The sequence below is a fragment of the Natator depressus genome, chromosome 1 (assembly GCF_965152275.1).
Source record: "Natator depressus isolate rNatDep1 chromosome 1, rNatDep2.hap1, whole genome shotgun sequence".
Lineage (NCBI taxonomy): Eukaryota > Metazoa > Chordata > Testudines > Cheloniidae > Natator > Natator depressus.
Genome location: NC_134234.1, coordinates 112,022,553 through 112,040,016, shown reverse-complemented (window position 1 = coordinate 112,040,016; position 17,464 = coordinate 112,022,553). Strand labels below are relative to the sequence as shown.

The following is a 17,464-nucleotide window of genomic DNA, read 5'->3' as shown; positions in this document are numbered from 1 at the left end:
ATAAAATGGTAAGCACCGATATTGGTTTTATAGATTAGAAACCTAACCTAAACTGGTAGTCCTCAAATGTTTTTTGGCCACACAGTGATGTGTATAGAGTGATTTGGTGGTCTCTGCTCATTTCCTAATGGGTCAGTCAGTATTATAAAGATTACCATCTGAATTGGCACCCTTGTTGGCATCCTCAGAAAATGAATTGAAGACTGATTCTGGAAGCTGAGCTAAAGTCACTTTTAGAAGGGGTCTCCCCAGTTCAAGATCTAAGCACATTGTAGGGGGGGCACGCACGGGGGAAGAAGGGGCTTGTGTTTATGCTGCTGCTTCTTGTACTTTATTTCATCTGAGCTTGCGTCTCTGTCTCTTTTTCTACATCTGTCAACATGCAACTTTCAGAAGCACTAAAATCCCTTAAGGTTTAGTTTCTAAATTGAAACACTCTACAATTTTATGTAAAAAAAAATCCCTCACCACTGTTACTGAACCATATACTAATTATGGTTAAATGAACAGGTGTGCTATGAAATGCTTACCCTTCCAAAAGAGTAAAAAACTAACCCTTGGTCTGTATCTTTCTAAAGGTAAAACCAGCACCATCCTTTCATATTTTTAGCATATGTACTGAAAAAAGATATGATGATCCAGAATGTTTTCTGCTGGGAGTTGTGTGGGTGAGTGGGCACGGACCAGAAACTGGACTGAGATAACCCATTTGGTTCATTGGCGCAATCTCTTAGGGGATGATTGTCCAGCTTTTCACTCCTCCTTTCCCTTTCACTGTGGCTGTAGGATTAATGCACCTCATCTCTGGTCTTACTTTCCACCTCCCCCACTGCCCAAATTTAAGATGGTTACACCAGTGACTTATTTCACATAGGTCATTTAAAAGACACTTTAAATCACTGGTAATCTGGGCTCTGGTTATAGTGGTGTCTTCGAAGTGAAAGGCTGTGTTTTATATTGTGAAATATGCTTTATTCATATTCATTTATTCTTTACGGATGACTGAACTTCTCACATGATGCTTTGTTTCACTTTACTGCTTATGTACATCTCCTTAATTTAAGATGCTAAAAGATGTATTCAACATCTTTAGTTCTCACATTCTCCTTCGCATCCGGTTGAGTGGCTTCTGGGTGATCATTCCCAGCATACAGCAGTGTTATTTATTAATGTATGCCATCCGAAAGAAATTCTTTTTCAGGTCCATCTGTTTCAAACCTGCCAGTGAAGAACTTGCGAGAACGGAGAAACACTGACCTTCCTCTTCTTGATGTGCACACTGTAGCTAGGGAAGAGGGAGAAGGAATGGAAACAACTGACACAGAGTCTGTGTCTTCTGCCAGTACCTATATGCCATCATTGGAACAACTTCTTAATTCTCCTGAAGCAAAATTTGGCAAGTAAAACCTTTTTTAAATAATAAAAGTTTAGGTACTTAACTAATTTGAGTTACAGAATCAGTATTACTTGGTACTTTTCTGGGTGCCATAGAAAATTGTCCTTAGAGCATTGAGATACTTGTCATTCTTTCTCCCACTTGACTACCATAACTTTTTTTCCCTGGTGTTGCAGCAACCTTGGGTGGGATTTCCAAGGGAGACTTAAGCACCTGACAGCCACTTCAGATGCCTAAGTCCAAAATCTAGATCCTCAAAACCCCTGTTCAGCTGCTGCCTAACCATATAGGCACCTAAACTCCCTAGGCACCTAAATTTCCACTGGTAAGGTCCCCTAAGTGCCTACATTTCTTCCAAAGATCTCGCTTGCAAGGCCCTGTACAGTAGACGTGCTCAGAGGCCAGCATAGATCCATGCATAAAATGGAGGAGAATGTGGTGGTGATGACCTTTTATCCAGTTGCCTCATGGTTAGAGCACTCGTGTAGGTTGTGAGAGGCCAGGTTCAAGTCCCCCTCAGCATGATGTGGAGCAGGGACTTGAATATGGGTCTCCAACATCCCAGGGGAGTGCCCTAACACACACACACTCTCTCTGGTGTAATGAGTATTTTTAAATATATTTTTATACAAGTGGAACAGCTTCAACAGAAGAGATTGAGTTTCACCCCAGGAATACCCCTTAGCTCAGTGGGATGTGGAAGAGCTGGGTTCAAGTCCTTGCTTTACATCAGGCAGAGTGGGGATTCAAACCAGTTCTCCCGCATCCTGGGGGAGTGTGTAACCACTGGGCTATGGGTTAAAAGTGTGTGTGTGTGCACACAAAAATGAGTGACTTGGATTAGGCACCTATCCCCAGGAGATGGTTCGTGGCTGTGACACCTGAATGGAGATACACACCTAACTCCCTTTGAGGGGTAGGACTTAGGCCACACCCCTCTCCTGAGCATTTCCTACTGGCTAGCTTAGATGGCTCTCCACTCAACATGTTGGCTTCTGTAAATCCCCCTTTTTAGGTACCTGACTCTCTTCAGGCATTGTATAGGAAACCCGGGCTCCTAGCTCGTGGTTGTGAATTCCACTTGGCAGCAGGTCATCTAAAAGTTAGGTGCTGTAATGCTCAGCCTGAGTTGCGCCTTAAGAATCCCACCCCTTCTAATAGAGCATTAGACACTGCTGCTACGACAAACATTGCTACTTGAGGAGTTGGCTGAGGTTTATGAGAGTAATTTAGCATCTTCTAGGGGTTAGAAATCTGAACTTTGATACCTTCATATTGCAGACATTAGACCCCTATGCATTGTTAGCACTGAGTGTACATTCACCTTATTAATTTTTGTATAAGCTTGTCCTCAGATAGGGATTAAGGGTTATGTTAGTTACAGTTTTTATTCATGGATTCCAAGACTACTTAAAATTTGTAAAAAATTTTACATTTAGGGACTTTCATGGGAAGGAGAACAGATGGGTGAATGAGTACGTAAACTGTAGGAACTGTGAGTGTGAAGAGAACAGCTCAGAATACTGCATAGAAGGCTATTAAGTTTTCATCCAACTCCTATTATTAAATTATTAAATTCAGACACACAACTTCCACTGGCTTTAATGTGAGCTGGATTGGGCTACTGGAGAACATGGGATCAGTGGGAACTTGTGCCAAAGTGCATGGATTTGCTTTTCAAGTCGCAAAAAAGTAGAGCAGGGAAATACAGGACAACCGGCTAATTGTACAGAGATGACAAGCAAGTCCAAAAACAGTTTTGAGGAAATATTGAAATCCTCCAAAAGGAAAAACAACCTAGGAGGTCCCTCCCCCAAACCTTTCTCCCTTTAAAGAAACACTGAAGTCAGATTCTACAAAAATAGTTTGGTTGCTACAGACTCTTTTTAGTACTTTTTTTAGTATTGTGTATATACAAAAAAAATCACAAACCAAAAGTTTGGCAGCAAGAATAGAAATGGGTGGTGATGTAAAATCTGACTTCTCAGAGTTTTTCATTGCTATGATTTGATGTTGCCACCATGACACCAGTGTAATTCTGAAAAATGTTCCTGATAAACCATCACTCTGAATGTAAAGTAAACTGCAAGGTAATCTTTTTTTGAAATATAAAATTGCAGAGCCACCTCAATGGCAAACAGAACTCACCAAAGAAGAGCTGGTCCAGAAGCTAAACACAACAACAAAAAGTGCTGATCATTTGAATGGATTGCTTCATGAATCGGAAGCAACCAATGCAATATTAATGGAACAAATTAAGGTTAGTAGCCATGCATTCACTGATATTTTAGATACTGCTCTTTATGGGGGCTTGTTTGTTTGTTTTTTTTGTTTACTGTATGTATGTATGTGTCCCCAAGCAAATCCTTTTATACTTTCATACCAAATTAGTTGTTTCACAAAACTTATTATTCAAACTTGAATGTTTGAAATTTGGTGAGATGCAAAATTTAACTACCTGTAATTTTTTCAAATTCTACATATGTACATAACATTGCCAAAATACACCCAGTACTTGGTAAGATGAAAGTCAGTTCTCACATGCAAAAAAAGACATAATTTCTTCTCAGAAAAAGCACAACAGTTTAGGTTGAATTATTCTTCCCATGTAACTAATTTTTCTTTTTCCCCTTCCCCCTCCCTTCTTACGGGTCTTAAGTGCACCTTTACTCAATGGATGTAAATGTTGGTTGAGCTTAAGATTCCTTGGATTCTCGAATACTGAGCTGATATAGCATCAGATGACAGTTACTTTTCTAATTTTATTTTAGGAGTTACTCAATTTGATCAGTGTTGGTGGATTCAAAGCTGTTGTTTTCAAAGACTGTGTTTTAATCTTTAGTTAACAAAGCCAGTTTGCATTTTCTGCAACTGCAGGTAACAGCTTTTTGAAGCCAGTCTTCAAACCAGCGTTCTTGTGAGGTGCACCGTTTGTTAATATCAAAATTTGGGTGTATAGGAAATATTTATATAGCAAAACAAGTAGTAATTAGATGAGTGAATAGTTTGCCAAAACATAACCCAAGTAACATATCTACTCAACTCTTTGCATTTTATTCCTGATCACCAGAATTGCCCAGTCTGTATCTTGTTCCCCCATACTTTCTTTATACAACTAAATTGCTTGTAACTAATATTGCAAAACTCTTCCAAAAAGGTGTTTAAGATTATAAATAGGTTAAATGAATTCTGAACCAACAGTGTTATCTGGAGGCCAGCTGTACATTTTAGGCCCCATGGGATCTTTGCCCAGAACACATCTTATGTAAACTACTGAACGCTTTCAATACCTTATTGCATGTCTAATATACATGTGCTTTGTTCCTCAGAGTAGTTTGTATTCCGTCGTTCATTTTATAAAAATCATTAAGAAAATGTAATATTTAATGGTCTCTTTCTGCCTGCAGCTTCTTAAGAGTGAAGTAAGACGACTGGAAAGGAACCAAGAGCGAGAGAAGTCTGTTGCTAATCTGGAATACTTGAAAAATGTTCTGCTGCAATTTATATTTCTGAAGGCAGGAAGTGAAAGAGAGAGGCTTCTTCCAGTAATGGATACCATGTTGCAGCTCAGCCCTGAAGAGAGAGGAAAACTTGTTGCAATTGCCCAGGGTATGAGAAGTACTTGTGTTTTATCAAAAAGTTGCAAAAACAAAATATGAAAGTAGAAAAGACAAAATGAAATGTGGTGTGACTTCCTTCTGTGCAGATCTTCCAGAACAATAAAGCTCAAGAACATGGTGTAAACAGACAGGGAATAGAACTATCCTGGTCATTTAGGAGGGAGTTAAGATATTCATAACTGTAATAAAACAAGACTGTTAGCCAAAAGTTAAAAATAAAATTCACTCTGCAATTTGAAATAGGCTTTTTGTATTATCCCATTCAAAACATTTATATTGGGTATTTATTGTCATTTTCCCTATTTAACTAATTACAATTTCCCTAAACGTTTTAGATTGTCAGCTGCAGTGTGTGCCCTTTCCAGATCATTTTTAAAATAGGGAATAAGTCAATTACTGCTGAACATAAAGTAAGGAGAAGTGCACATGACAGTGAAATGTGTAGACAGACTAATGCACTCAGTGGGAGGATTTATAATTGGAATGGCAAGGCAGAAAAGGTTTCTAGCATTGAGTACTGCTGTTCTGGTAATTGCTAGGGAATAGAGCTTACCACTAACCTGGGATCCTCAAGGTGAAGTCAATAAACAGGCCTTTTATCTCTTTTCCAAATGCAGACATGTTTCCTGAAATACTCTAAACTAGTGGTCACCAACCCATAGATAGCGATTGACTGGTTGATCCTGGAGCCTCTGCCAGTCGATCGCGATCTCTGGCTGCTAAAAGTCCAGCAGTGCAGTGGGGCTAGGCAGGCTCCCTGCCTGCACCGGCCCTATGCCGCTCCCAGAAGCGGCCAGCATGCCCCCATGATCCCTGGGGCGGGGCAGGGGTCTCCACACACTGCTCCTGCCTTCAAGCATGCCCCCGCAACTCCCATTGGTTGGGAACTGGGAACCGCAGCCAATGGGAGCTGCAGGGGCAGTGCCTGGAGAGAGGGGTAGTGCGCAGAGCCATGTGCCTCCCGCCCCGCCAGGGTCGCAGGGGTGTGCTGGCCACTTCCGGGAGCAGTGTGGGGCTGGGAGAAGCAGGGAGCCTGCCTTAGCCTTGCTGTGCCACTGACCAGGAGCAGCCCGAGATAAGTGCAGCCTGGTGGGAACATGCAACCCAAGCCCAGCCCTGAGCCCCCTCCCGCAGCCAGCATCCTGAACCCCCTCCTTCACCCCAAACCCCTGCCCCAGCCCTTAGCCTCCTCCCAGATCTAGCACCCCGTACTGCCTCCTGCACCCCGTACCGCCTCCTGCACCCCAACGCTCTGCCCCAACCCGGAGCCTCCTCCTGCACTCAAACTCTCTCCCAGAGCTTGCACCCCAACCCCTGCCCCAGGCTCACCCCGGAGCCCTCTCCCACATTCCAAACCCCTCGGCCCCAGCCCAGAGCCCGTACCCCCTCCTGAATCCCAAACCACAAACCCCTGCCGCAGCCCAATGAAAGTGAGGGAGGGTGGAGGAGAGCAAGTGACGAAGGAAATGGGGGGATGGAGTGAGCGGGGCAGGGCTTTGGGGAACAGGCAAGGTAGATCCTGGGTTGCACTTAAATTCAAAAAGTGATCTTGTGTGTAAAAAGAGACCACTGCTCTAAACAAAGTGTACACTGGACAGTGGTGTTTCATGATGACAAAATCTGTCAATGTGGTGGCAGTTTTCCAGAGTGTATTTTAAAAGATATCTCTTCAAAAAAGATAACTGGTGAACATAAGGATGGGATTTGAATGTAGGAAAACTGACAGAAGTAAATGTTTTGTGTCTTTCCTGCATAAGACTGCGTCATTCAGTTCACTTGTGCATAGTTGTTGTTTAGTGCTGGTGAAGATTATAAGCATATTTTTCCTCCCTTCAGGTGAGGAAGAAAGTGCATCACGGCCCTCTGGTTGGGCTTCGTACCTTCACAGTTGGTCAGGACTTCGATGAAACAATGGAAATCTTTTAGACATGTACATTCCACAATTGCACTAACAGAGAAATTTTACTATAGAAGAATGAACCTTACATGTGTAGCATTGACAGTTTTTTTTATTTTTCTGATTTTGCAAATTACCTTAGGCAATGCATCTTAGCCTAAAAATTGGAATAGAGGGTTTCTAAAGAATGTGCTCTATTACTTTCTGACTCCAGGTTCTGACTGCACCAAACTATTTCATTGTTTCTTGTAAACGCTTTTAGATTAAGCAAGTTGGTATTCAGGAGTAAAATGAAAGGGGTGAAAAGTTACTGATTACTTGAGAGCATAATTTGGCAAACTGATCACATTTTATTTTTATTAAAAATGTCATATTTAATAACTAGAACAATAGGTAAAATAATTCTTAGTAAAGTACTTCAAAAATACATTTTCAGGATGCTATTTTCACTCAGTGAATGTGAAGAAAACGAATAATTTGTATTATTATAAATCTGTTGTCCATATACTATAATATCAAAGTCAAATCAAACTGTTTCCACTGCATGATGATCTTTCTAAAATATTGCATGGCTCTTAAGAGAATTTGAAGATACTTGGCATTTTCTGTTTTGACTTTGGCTAAATTCTCAGTAAAGTTTGCAGCAAAAACAGATTCAGAATATAAAGCTTAGGGCCAAAGAGTTTAGTGACGGCTAAAACTTGTTCTGTGTTTGGGATATTAATATGTCGGATGGATATTCAAGTCCTGACATTGGATCAGATGCTAGAGAGCATTCAGAGAAGGCCCAGGACAGACATTTTCAAGAATCAGCAACACAGGTGGGCTGAAATTCTAGGGGAGAGGGCTTAAACTAAGGTATCTTTGTCTAAGGTTGGAATCTGCATAGGCAACTTGAGGGTTGAGTGATGAAGACCAGGCAAGAAGTTGTAAGCAGGCTCTGGCACCATCGTGCTATACTGAAATAAAAGGACTTCGTTATAATGAACGAAGGTAGGAACAAGATCCAGAAGGAAGTTGGCTGAAGTTTACAATCCTAAATAAAACTGCCAGGAAAGAAGGAAGTGTGTTTGCTTGGAAAACTTCTATAGCAGATGCAGTTTGCAGGCATTCTAATGTAAAGAAATTACGCCTTTCTCTTTTCACTCCTCCTTGTGTGTCTGCCTTTTGGTCAAGTGGTTTGTGCTTCATTTTAGATTCTGCTACTTCATGGCTTTTCTGGAAACACCACTTCCATCTGTAAGAATAAGAATAATTCTATTGTAAACAGTGCACTCATTTCCTCCCCCCAGCTTCTGTGTGTGTTTTGTTTGACTTTTTCCTCCTAAACCATGCTGTCTTTTTTTCCTCTGCATATTCCAGTTCTGTTCTCTTAATTACTCCATTATTTGTGTGTAAATTTATTATATGTACATATGCATTCTTCTCACCTACCATCCAAGACTTTTTCAGGCATTTGTCACCTCTTCTCCAATATGGTCTTATTCAGTCCTAAAACGACACTTTTGAACACAGAGGGGAGGGAAGATGTACACTTAGACCCACCAGCACATCTTTCTCTACTACAGATACTGCTGCCATACCAAACTGTACAAACACTAATCAGCAAGAGCAGGGTTAGGGAAAAGCAGTCCTGAGATTCTGGTGTCCATTCCCTTGATAACATAGTATTAATCAGGACTGTGGTTAATCTGGCAGCAAGAACAGCAGTAGAGATTATCTTGCTATGAGAACAGAATTTCTATAATGAGTGGTTATTGATATGAAAGTGACTATATGTAAACAACTTCTTAGTCATCTCCACTTCCGGTGTGTATTTCAAGTTCTGTTGACTTATTATATTGAGGGGAAAACATGTTTTTTAATTGCTATTTGCAGTTAGCACTGCAAAGCCAACATAGTTACTATAGAGTGAATCCTTTTTGGCACAAACCAATGCACTTCTTAAATTCTAGTTGCAGAATTGTCCTGGGTCATAGATGAGTCAGAAAGCACCCAGTTTGATTTTCCAATCTAGGATTGCAGGCCTCACAATTGGAAAACTATCTTTTGAACAATTGCAACTGTGGAAGCTGAGACAAGACATGAAGCTGCCACTGTGGTGTTTTTACAGTCATTTTCAGACTATAAGCACCCCTTCCACATCAGTGATTTGTTTTAAATCATTAGATGTTAATCCTAATTTAGACTAATCACAGCTGACTGTGAAAAAGAAAATTAAAACAATGCCAGGACAAAGTTGGTGGAAAAAGATTTCAGTTCATAATAGTTTACTCTTACATTTTTAAATCATAGCAGGAAAATGTCTGCACTGTTTCTTATGTTGACTTCAAAACTAGTTCAACTGAACATTTGCTGCTGTCATTCTTTTCTCCTTGAGTCTTTTCTGCACAATATCTGCACAACTGTCTTTGTTATAGAGAAGCTGTGACAGGAGGATCTTTCTCTTTTAAAATGTGTATTTCAGATCCTAAGATTTTTATTTAACTTTGCAAACTGTGAATAACATTTTATGCTGCTTGCATACTTTAATATTGACTGTATTAAATAGAAATGGCTTTTTGATTTGTTTTCAGACTCTTGACTTGTATATCCACTGTTTTAGTGAAACTCAAATATTGTGCTCATGAATGTAATATACGCTCCTTGCATATGCTTCTGCTACAAAGGAACATTACTGAGGCCTTGAAAGACCGTTGTCAAGAATATTTTAATAATTACAACTGAACATATTTGTATAATGTGTATGATACAATTGTCAGTGCTTTCAAAACAGAACAAATACTTTTCCAGGCTGTGGAAGAAACTTCAGCTGTAAGTAAGTGCCTGGGTTTTTAAATATATAGTTACAGTAAACAGGATAGACAGGACATGTGGACTGGAAGCAGAATTATTTTGAATGGTAAATATATATTTCATTAACTTCCATTTTAGTATGCTAATAAAGCACCCTAGTTGTGACTTAAATTCCAAAAGGCAATTTAAATTGAAAATTAAAGCTGGCACTCTGCCCACCTTTGCACTGTGTTGCTCATTTTTAAAGAGTTTATGTTGGCCTCACTTTGATTCTTTATGTTTACTCGTTTTACAGTACCATATTATCCTGAGTTGTTTACAGACTTGTAAGAAGACATGACCCCTGCCCCACGGACTTTACATATTTAGGGCCAAATTAGGGGCTCGCTAGCATTAGGAGGAAGAGGGTGTGAGGAGTAAGATGACGTGACCCCGCTTTCCACCGTTGGCCACAGTTTGACTCCAGATGCTGGGGACTCCAAAAGAGCCTGCCAGTTCTGAAGCTAGTGCTAGAAACTGCAGAGGGAGAGTGTTTGGTTAGGGCCATGGCCCCACCCCCTGCATATCTGTTGGACTGTGGTTCGGCAGTTGCTACCTACACTTGCACAAGTCAGCAGCCCACTCCCTTTTATTGCCTTACAAAAAGGTGTTGTTCCTGCAGGTGCCACCACTTGGCTTGTGCTTCTGTTTTCACTTGCAGAGACACAGCTGTCCAGAGAGACAGTCACACTGAATACTTTTTTAAATTCACTATTAAAACCTCTTTCTGAGGAGCACACTTTAAAACATATCCTGATTCTTTTGTAAAGAAATGAAACAAACTTAAAGTATAACTGTAAGTATAAACTTAAAGTATAACTGCTGCTTTGTTTATTCACAAGCAACTTTTGAGTGGGCCTGAAGGCAACCCCACTGAACATGCTCAGGTCCACCCTTTCTCTCGCACATCTACCTCCCAACCTTTTTGTACTAGCTCTGCTGCTGCTATGACCATTAAACACCTTTTTGCAGAGCCTGGGGAAGGCTGGCAGCAGCCGCAAAACAGCAAAACTGGGTGTACGCGGTGTCAGAGGTGCAAAGTGAACACATGGAAGAGAACTTCTCTTGCTGTTGTAGTAATCGTAGGGGTTACTCGTAACAAAAGTAGATAAAAATGTTTGTTGGAAATGTGACTTAATTGATGGTCTCCTAATGTTCTGTTGTTCATTTTGTTCAAAATGCATATTCACCTGAGTGTGTGCCTTTGTTCTGAATGCCTGTTTTCTTTGCTAATTGGAGTAAATGTTATTCAGGGTACTTCCTGTTATGGATTTGTCCTGCAGTACAAAAGTAAAAAGGTTTAAGATAGTAAAAAGTTGCATAACGTGAGTTATGGGTTTACTATAGAAATACTGGCACAATCCTAACTTGGGGATAGCATCGCCATGTTGAAAATGAATGTGAAAATGTGTGTGGGGAGAAACATAATTTTAGAAATTTAATGTAAAATGACTGTCTTAGTGTATCTTATTAGGAAAAATATAAATGAACTTTAAAAAAGATTCCTGCTTTTGTTATTTGTCTGGCATATGCTACTAGACAGCAAATGGCTGACCTCTAGTAGCTGAGACTGATTAAAAAATGCTCAGTGTGTGGTGTTAAGGGTGGGGAAGCTGCTTCAGAGAGTCTCTGGTTTAATGTACACATCAGCCACTCGAACCTGAAACTAACACTTTCACACGTTGGACTCTTCTTGCAAATAGCATCCAATTTCTTATGTCCAAGAATGATTTAAACAAAAATATATGTGCCTCTTGTCCAATTCCCCCAGTCTGTTTTCCTTGGATAAATATATACAGTCATCCTGTTAAGAGAGGAAGGATGAGGGAGTAAAACTGAAGGATCCATCTCTGTTGTTCCTTTGCTAATTAAATCTGCTTTAGCCTTGATCATTTTCTTGGTTGTGAATCAAGTTTCTGGGAAGCTTGTTGTGAAAATGCAGGAGAGAAGAAAGCAATTGTGCCAGCAGGAACCACCAGCTTGACATTTCAGATCTCGTCCTAGGTAATTTTGGCAAGAATATTCTGAATCTGAGTGTCAGGGTTTGCTTCTAAATCAATTCTCATTTCTTCTGGAAGCCCACGCCCAAGCTCTTGAAAATCTAGGAAAGACTGAAGCTATGTCTGCATGACAGACTATACTAGCACGGCTATGCTGGCATAACCCCAGTCTGCACTGACAGAAAGGGGTTTTTCCATCTGGGTAGGAATACCACATCTCCGAAGTAAGCATTCTTCTGTCAACATAGCTGTGCCTGCACTTAGGGCTATGTCAGCATAGCAATGTCGGTTACCAGTGTGGTTTTTCACACCCTGACTGAGGTAACTATTCCAAAATAACTTTCAAGTGCAGACCAAGTTTGTTTTGTGTGTTTTAAGATTAAATACAAAGATGCTTGCATTATGGTAACACAGATTTTGCCCTAAATGAAAAGATGCAAAATCATAGCTAACTTTGGTAGCATAATGGACTAGAATAAATGATTCTCCATTGCCTTGTACCTTGCCATACTCTTTCACACCTGTGTACAAGAATGAGTGTAAAAATGCAACCATTCTAAGTGGAGGTTTCTGATATGCTGCTGTTTACACCCACCTTCCACTCTGGAATGGACAAGGTACTAGAAAACAAAATTCATAGAACGTATAGTCCTCTCTTTCACCCCCACCAAATAAAAAATATGCAGTTTCATTGCCATTCTCCTTTAGCCTTTGCATTGTCCAAACCGCCAGCAATTTACATAGCTAAAAGTATAATTTTGATTTTCAGCATTTAATATCTCAGATATAGTAGTTTAGTTACTTTGAAGGCCTCCCACAATAGCAGTGGTGGTCTGTTTGATTGTTTGTTTGTTTGTTTTTAGAACCTGTTAGACCTTATATTCACAGCTGATGAATATTTTCATTGATTTATGCTTTCTCTACACTAGGCTAGAAACCAAGTAAAGGTAAGGTATTTAAGTAAAACTATTAAACACTATCCTATCTACCTCATTGCAAACAGTGTTTGGCCCCACCATCCAAACTGTTATGATGCCCCCTGAGCCTTGGCCAAGTGCTCTTCCAGTGAAGGTCTCTATTCTGGTAAGTAAATTACAATTCTTGTTTTTAAGTCAGACCAAGAAAAAAGATACATAATATCTTTTGATACTACAGCTTTCCAACCCTTCAGTATTGGAGATAATCTTAAAATCCAGACATTAAACTGTCCTCTGCTTATTTCAAGTCATATAAGAAGTATTTAAATGTATTAGTAAAATGTCTCAGGTGAAAATGTACTGATATGAAAAACTTGCAATTAAGGTTCCCAAAGACTAGTGTATTTAAATGGTAATAGCTTCTGGGTGGAGTGCAAGATCTTTTTTTACCTTAACCCTAAATGTTTTGGAATGGAGTGGGCATACCTGACAGACTGCTTCTTTGCCATTATGATACTGCTCCTGTTGTAATAAGTAGGGGCACAAGCTTATAGCTGGTAAGAACCTGGAATTTCTGTTCCATGGGAAATTTTGAAATGTGGGGGAAGGGGGAAGCATCAGACCAAAACCAGGCAATTTCAGAATTTCCCAAAATTTTCTATTTGACTTTTTTTCAGAATTAAATTGACAAGCTTCCCAGAACTGTCTGGTGTTCCAGCTGCCCACGTGGCAGGCTACCAAGAAACCAGGAGCCTCGCTGCTCAAGCTTGAGTCAGGTTTGCCTAGCTCCTGCCCTCTGGGAGGTAACCTAGAAGCCCTGAGAGCACTGGCTCTGTAGTGGGCAAACTGGGAGGAAACCAGTCAGGTTTTCCTTGGAAACTTGTCTGGTTTCTATTGATAAATCAGCATTTTCCAATGGAAAAACATTCAATTGAAACATTTCTGACTAGTTCTACTCAAGCTAGCAACTTTCTGAGGTGGATCCTACATTGGAAATCCCTACCCAGTTTGGTTCAACAGAGCCTGGATTGGTGACCTTACAGTACTCTGTGAAGCTCATCTATTCTGTTTGGAGGGTTAGGAATTTGGGATGGTTGAGGGAGGTGGTTATTTTATGATGGGTGGAGTACATGAGTGCTCTGCTGGGAGAAATGGGAGCAGTTTCAGAAAGATTTGTAAGTACGGTATGTACTAAATTGTATGTACTTTTTAAAAATATATTTCTGTATGTCTTAATGAATTGGCACTTAAAATACATGCCCTATATTTTCAAAACAATATCACTGGCGCAATAAACTTTCACATTAGAATTCAGGAAGTTGACTGTATTGTACATAAATGAGTACATACTCAGATAACAAAAAGATGCTAAAAGTCACTAATCCAATGTTAAAAGTACTTGTTTCACTGTTATTTCAGATTTTTGCTATCACAGCTGGAAACAATATAAATACACATCCAATTACTGACCTAGTCACAGAACTGCTATTTCTGTTGGTAAATGCTGGATTTTTGATTTAATATACCAGTTTTTCAGAACTGGAGACTAATGTACTGAACTGTATGATCTTGCTGCACTATTCCTTTTTGCTTTCCAAAAAAACTGAAATCCAATACATTAGGCAGGATCCGATGGAAACTTGGCATTGAACCAAAGAGGAAGTCAAACTGATCAGTAACATAAGTCTGTCAATATACTGAATGTAATCATGCCCTATTTTTAAGCTGTAGAGGAAAATAAACCTTTGTTCTTGACAAATGGCTTTGTAAAAATTAAGTACAGCAGAAACAGTGGTTGGACTGAATAGATCCATTTGTTTCTACAAATGAATTATGAAAGATTATTGATACTGAGTGTAAATAATACAACGGACAGCCCAACCCATGTGTAAACTGCTGATTCATTAGAAGTTTTATGAGGAATTTTTAGTTGGATATCCTGTATCCAAAAATTACCCATGCTGAGAGCTTTAAAATGCTATGTAACACACACACAAAAATAAAATGTACCTAATGCTGCAGTACTAGTACTTCATCCTACTGCGTATTTAACTTTACGCCTTAGAGTATAAAATAAACCGTTTTTATCTTAATATTCTCCATGCAATATAATCTGCAAGTCAGCATGTAACTGCTGTGCTAACAGGCACTCAAAATCAATAATAAAGCATAAATACAAATAGCATCTGCAGTTCCATAATGTTCTGAGAAGCAAAAGTTAAATACTACAGTCTAACAATGTGCCCTGAAGGTTGCCAAGTTTAAACACTGGCAATCTCTCAAGGGCAGCAACTTCCAATGGCTGGAACCCTCAACTAAGAAAGCCCTTCTGTGCACCCCCGGGGACTTTTAGCCTAGGAACTGACAGCAAGAGCTTCACTGTGCCAGTTAAGACAGTAGAGAGTATAAGGGGATATGTGTTTGTCAGATAACTGGATCCCAACTTATTCAGTGCTTTTGTAACAGGGTGGCCTGCCCCTTAAGAGCCAGGCACCATGGGGTTAGCCAGCACTGTTCAGTCCCCGCACTTGTGCCATAATTAGCTGCCTGCCAGTCTAAGGGACAGGACTAATTAGAGTCAGGTGACAGCCTGTTAAGTACCAGGGCCCCATAAAAAGGCAGAGAAGCTCAGTTTGGGGAAGGAATTGCAGGGAGCAGTAAGTTGGATACCTGTGGAAGGCCTTGAAGTAGGGTCTGGAAGGACTCCAGGGGAGCAGCTTGGATGGTCAGGCCTCTAGCCCAAATTAGAGGGATGTAAAGGGAAGCTGGAAGGAAGGCCAAAGAAGAGCCCAAAGTAGGGTGGACGTGCTTTTGGTTTTCTGCAGTTGCAGAAAAGGACTCTTGTTATCCCAGAACAGGTGAAGTTCTAGTTGTTGACTTGGCCGGAAGGCTAAGGTATGGCACCAACTCCTACCTGTATGGGGAAGGCTAAGGGGACCCACTATGGAGGAGGAAACTGAGGTGGAGAGCACCTGCAGTGCCATGCGCAGCCAGCAGGGTGTGCTAAGGGGCAGACATGCATATGACAATGTGGTAGAAGAAGTAGGATCATGAGATCCCACCCCTCTAATCAAGGAGGAATTAGGGGACAGAAGTATAGATGCCTTCTTTGGCTGAGGAACATACACCTTCCCAGGCTGGTGTACCCCTCCTAACAAAGGGGAAAAGAGTAGAAGACATGCAACCCCTGCTAGCGGTGCAGCAAAGGTAGATGCTGGCAATCCTCTGGTAGATTTTGGAGGACTGACAAAAGCTGCAGTGCAGGAAGGACCCCAGTACGGGTCAGGAAGAAATGCTCTGGTGTGCTGTTGGTGTGGAAAGGTGGGGCACAGAAGGAGGGTCTGACCCTTGAAGAGGAGAGAGGGCAAGTCCCCAGGTGTAGGATTTTTTTATGTGGACATATTAAAAGGTTCGGTCCTGTGAAGAACTTGAACTTTGGGTAGAAAGACATAGCAAAGGGGCAGCTAGGGGCCCCGGGAGTAAGGAGAGGGAGTTGAAGATTTGGAAGCTGAGCGTCAAGACCCAGTTGAAGTAGATGGAGCTGGAGAGGAACCACAGGGAGCAAGCTGAGCTACTGAAGTAGGCTGTGGGAGAAGCAGGGAACTCCAGGGAAGCAGCCTGGGTGTCAGTGCTCTGTCTCAGAGCCAGAGAGACTGAAAGGTAGCACAGAGGCGCTGGGACTGTGAGGGGATTCCAGGGCAGTAGCTTGGGAGTCAGGGCTGTTAGAGCCACTTATAAGGAGGCCCACAAGGAGGGCTGAAAGTCCAAGTAGAATAAAAATACTATTGGTTTGTATGGACTTTTGTTATCATGGAAGGGGTCAGGTTTTTGTTATTGACTTGGCCATACAGCTAAGCTATGATACCAACTCCAGGCTGTGTGGGGGAGGCTGAGAGGACCCACTGTGGAGGAGGGAATTGAGGCAGAGAGCACAAGCAGTGCCACACTCAGCCAGCAGGGGGCGCTTTGAGGGTAGGCATGCCCTATGATATCTTTAAAGATTTTCCCCATCAAATTGAATTAATCCTGAAAATAACAAAGAAACCAAATCGGACATTAGCTCAGGTGTTGAAAGCTCACAGAAATTTACTCGTCAGAAGGCAGATAATTGTATTTTTCACCAGCTTGGTTTTATAGCTGTATCTACAGCCAATTGTTACTGAAACTCTCCTGCCAGCACTGCAATAATAGTTTTATCACTAGTGCCAGCACTTCTGGTCATTTAGGCCTGCTCAGAGCAAGTGACCAGCTACGTAATTGCCACCATTGCGAACCCTAGCGGTGTTGCACTGGCACTTCAACAATAGTGGGAGATTTTGAGAGAAAGATGTTTGTATACAAGGCCAAAAGCATAGGCCTAACTAACGCTTATTTGTCATTGTCTAGCATTGAGGTGCCAAAAGCGAAAGGAGGAAGGATTTGTCAAGTGGGGTTAGAGTGCTAACTAGGACTTGGGAGCCCTGTGTTGTTTCATGCTTTGTCACAGACATTCTGTGTGATCTTGAGCAAGTCACTGTCTGTTTCCTCACTTGTAAAATGGGGCTAGTAGCTCTTCCCTACGTCACAGTGGTGTTGTGAAGATGGGTACATTAAAGATTGTGAGACCTCAAATACTAATGGGGCCATATAAGTATGTTATGTACATAGTGGTTGAAATGAGTGAATACTGCATTAGAAGGAAATAGTCAAAGCCTAAATGTATATAGCACCCAAATGGGTTAAATATTTAATCATTTTTTGCATCTTACTAAACTATTTTCCTCAAATATCCTGAGACAGTGAATTTCACAGCCTAATTA

General features: G+C 40.9%; 1 protein-coding gene across 2 annotated transcripts in view; it reads left to right on the top strand.

The window, feature by feature from the left end:
* GCC2 (GRIP and coiled-coil domain containing 2) overlaps positions 1–11,189 on the top strand; it is a 48,849-nt gene extending 37,660 nt beyond the window's left edge. For both annotated transcript variants that reach the window (XM_074964441.1, XM_074964451.1), the window contains 4 exons: positions 1,202–1,396; positions 3,517–3,656; positions 4,804–5,005; positions 6,853–11,189. In XM_074964441.1, coding sequence (XP_074820542.1) covers positions 1,202–1,396; positions 3,517–3,656; positions 4,804–5,005; positions 6,853–6,923 — 608 coding nt within the window. In that variant the 3' untranslated portion in view covers positions 6,924–11,189. The remainder of the gene's footprint in view (positions 1–1,201; positions 1,397–3,516; positions 3,657–4,803; positions 5,006–6,852) is intronic.
* Positions 11,190–17,464: the final 6,275 nt, after the last annotated feature.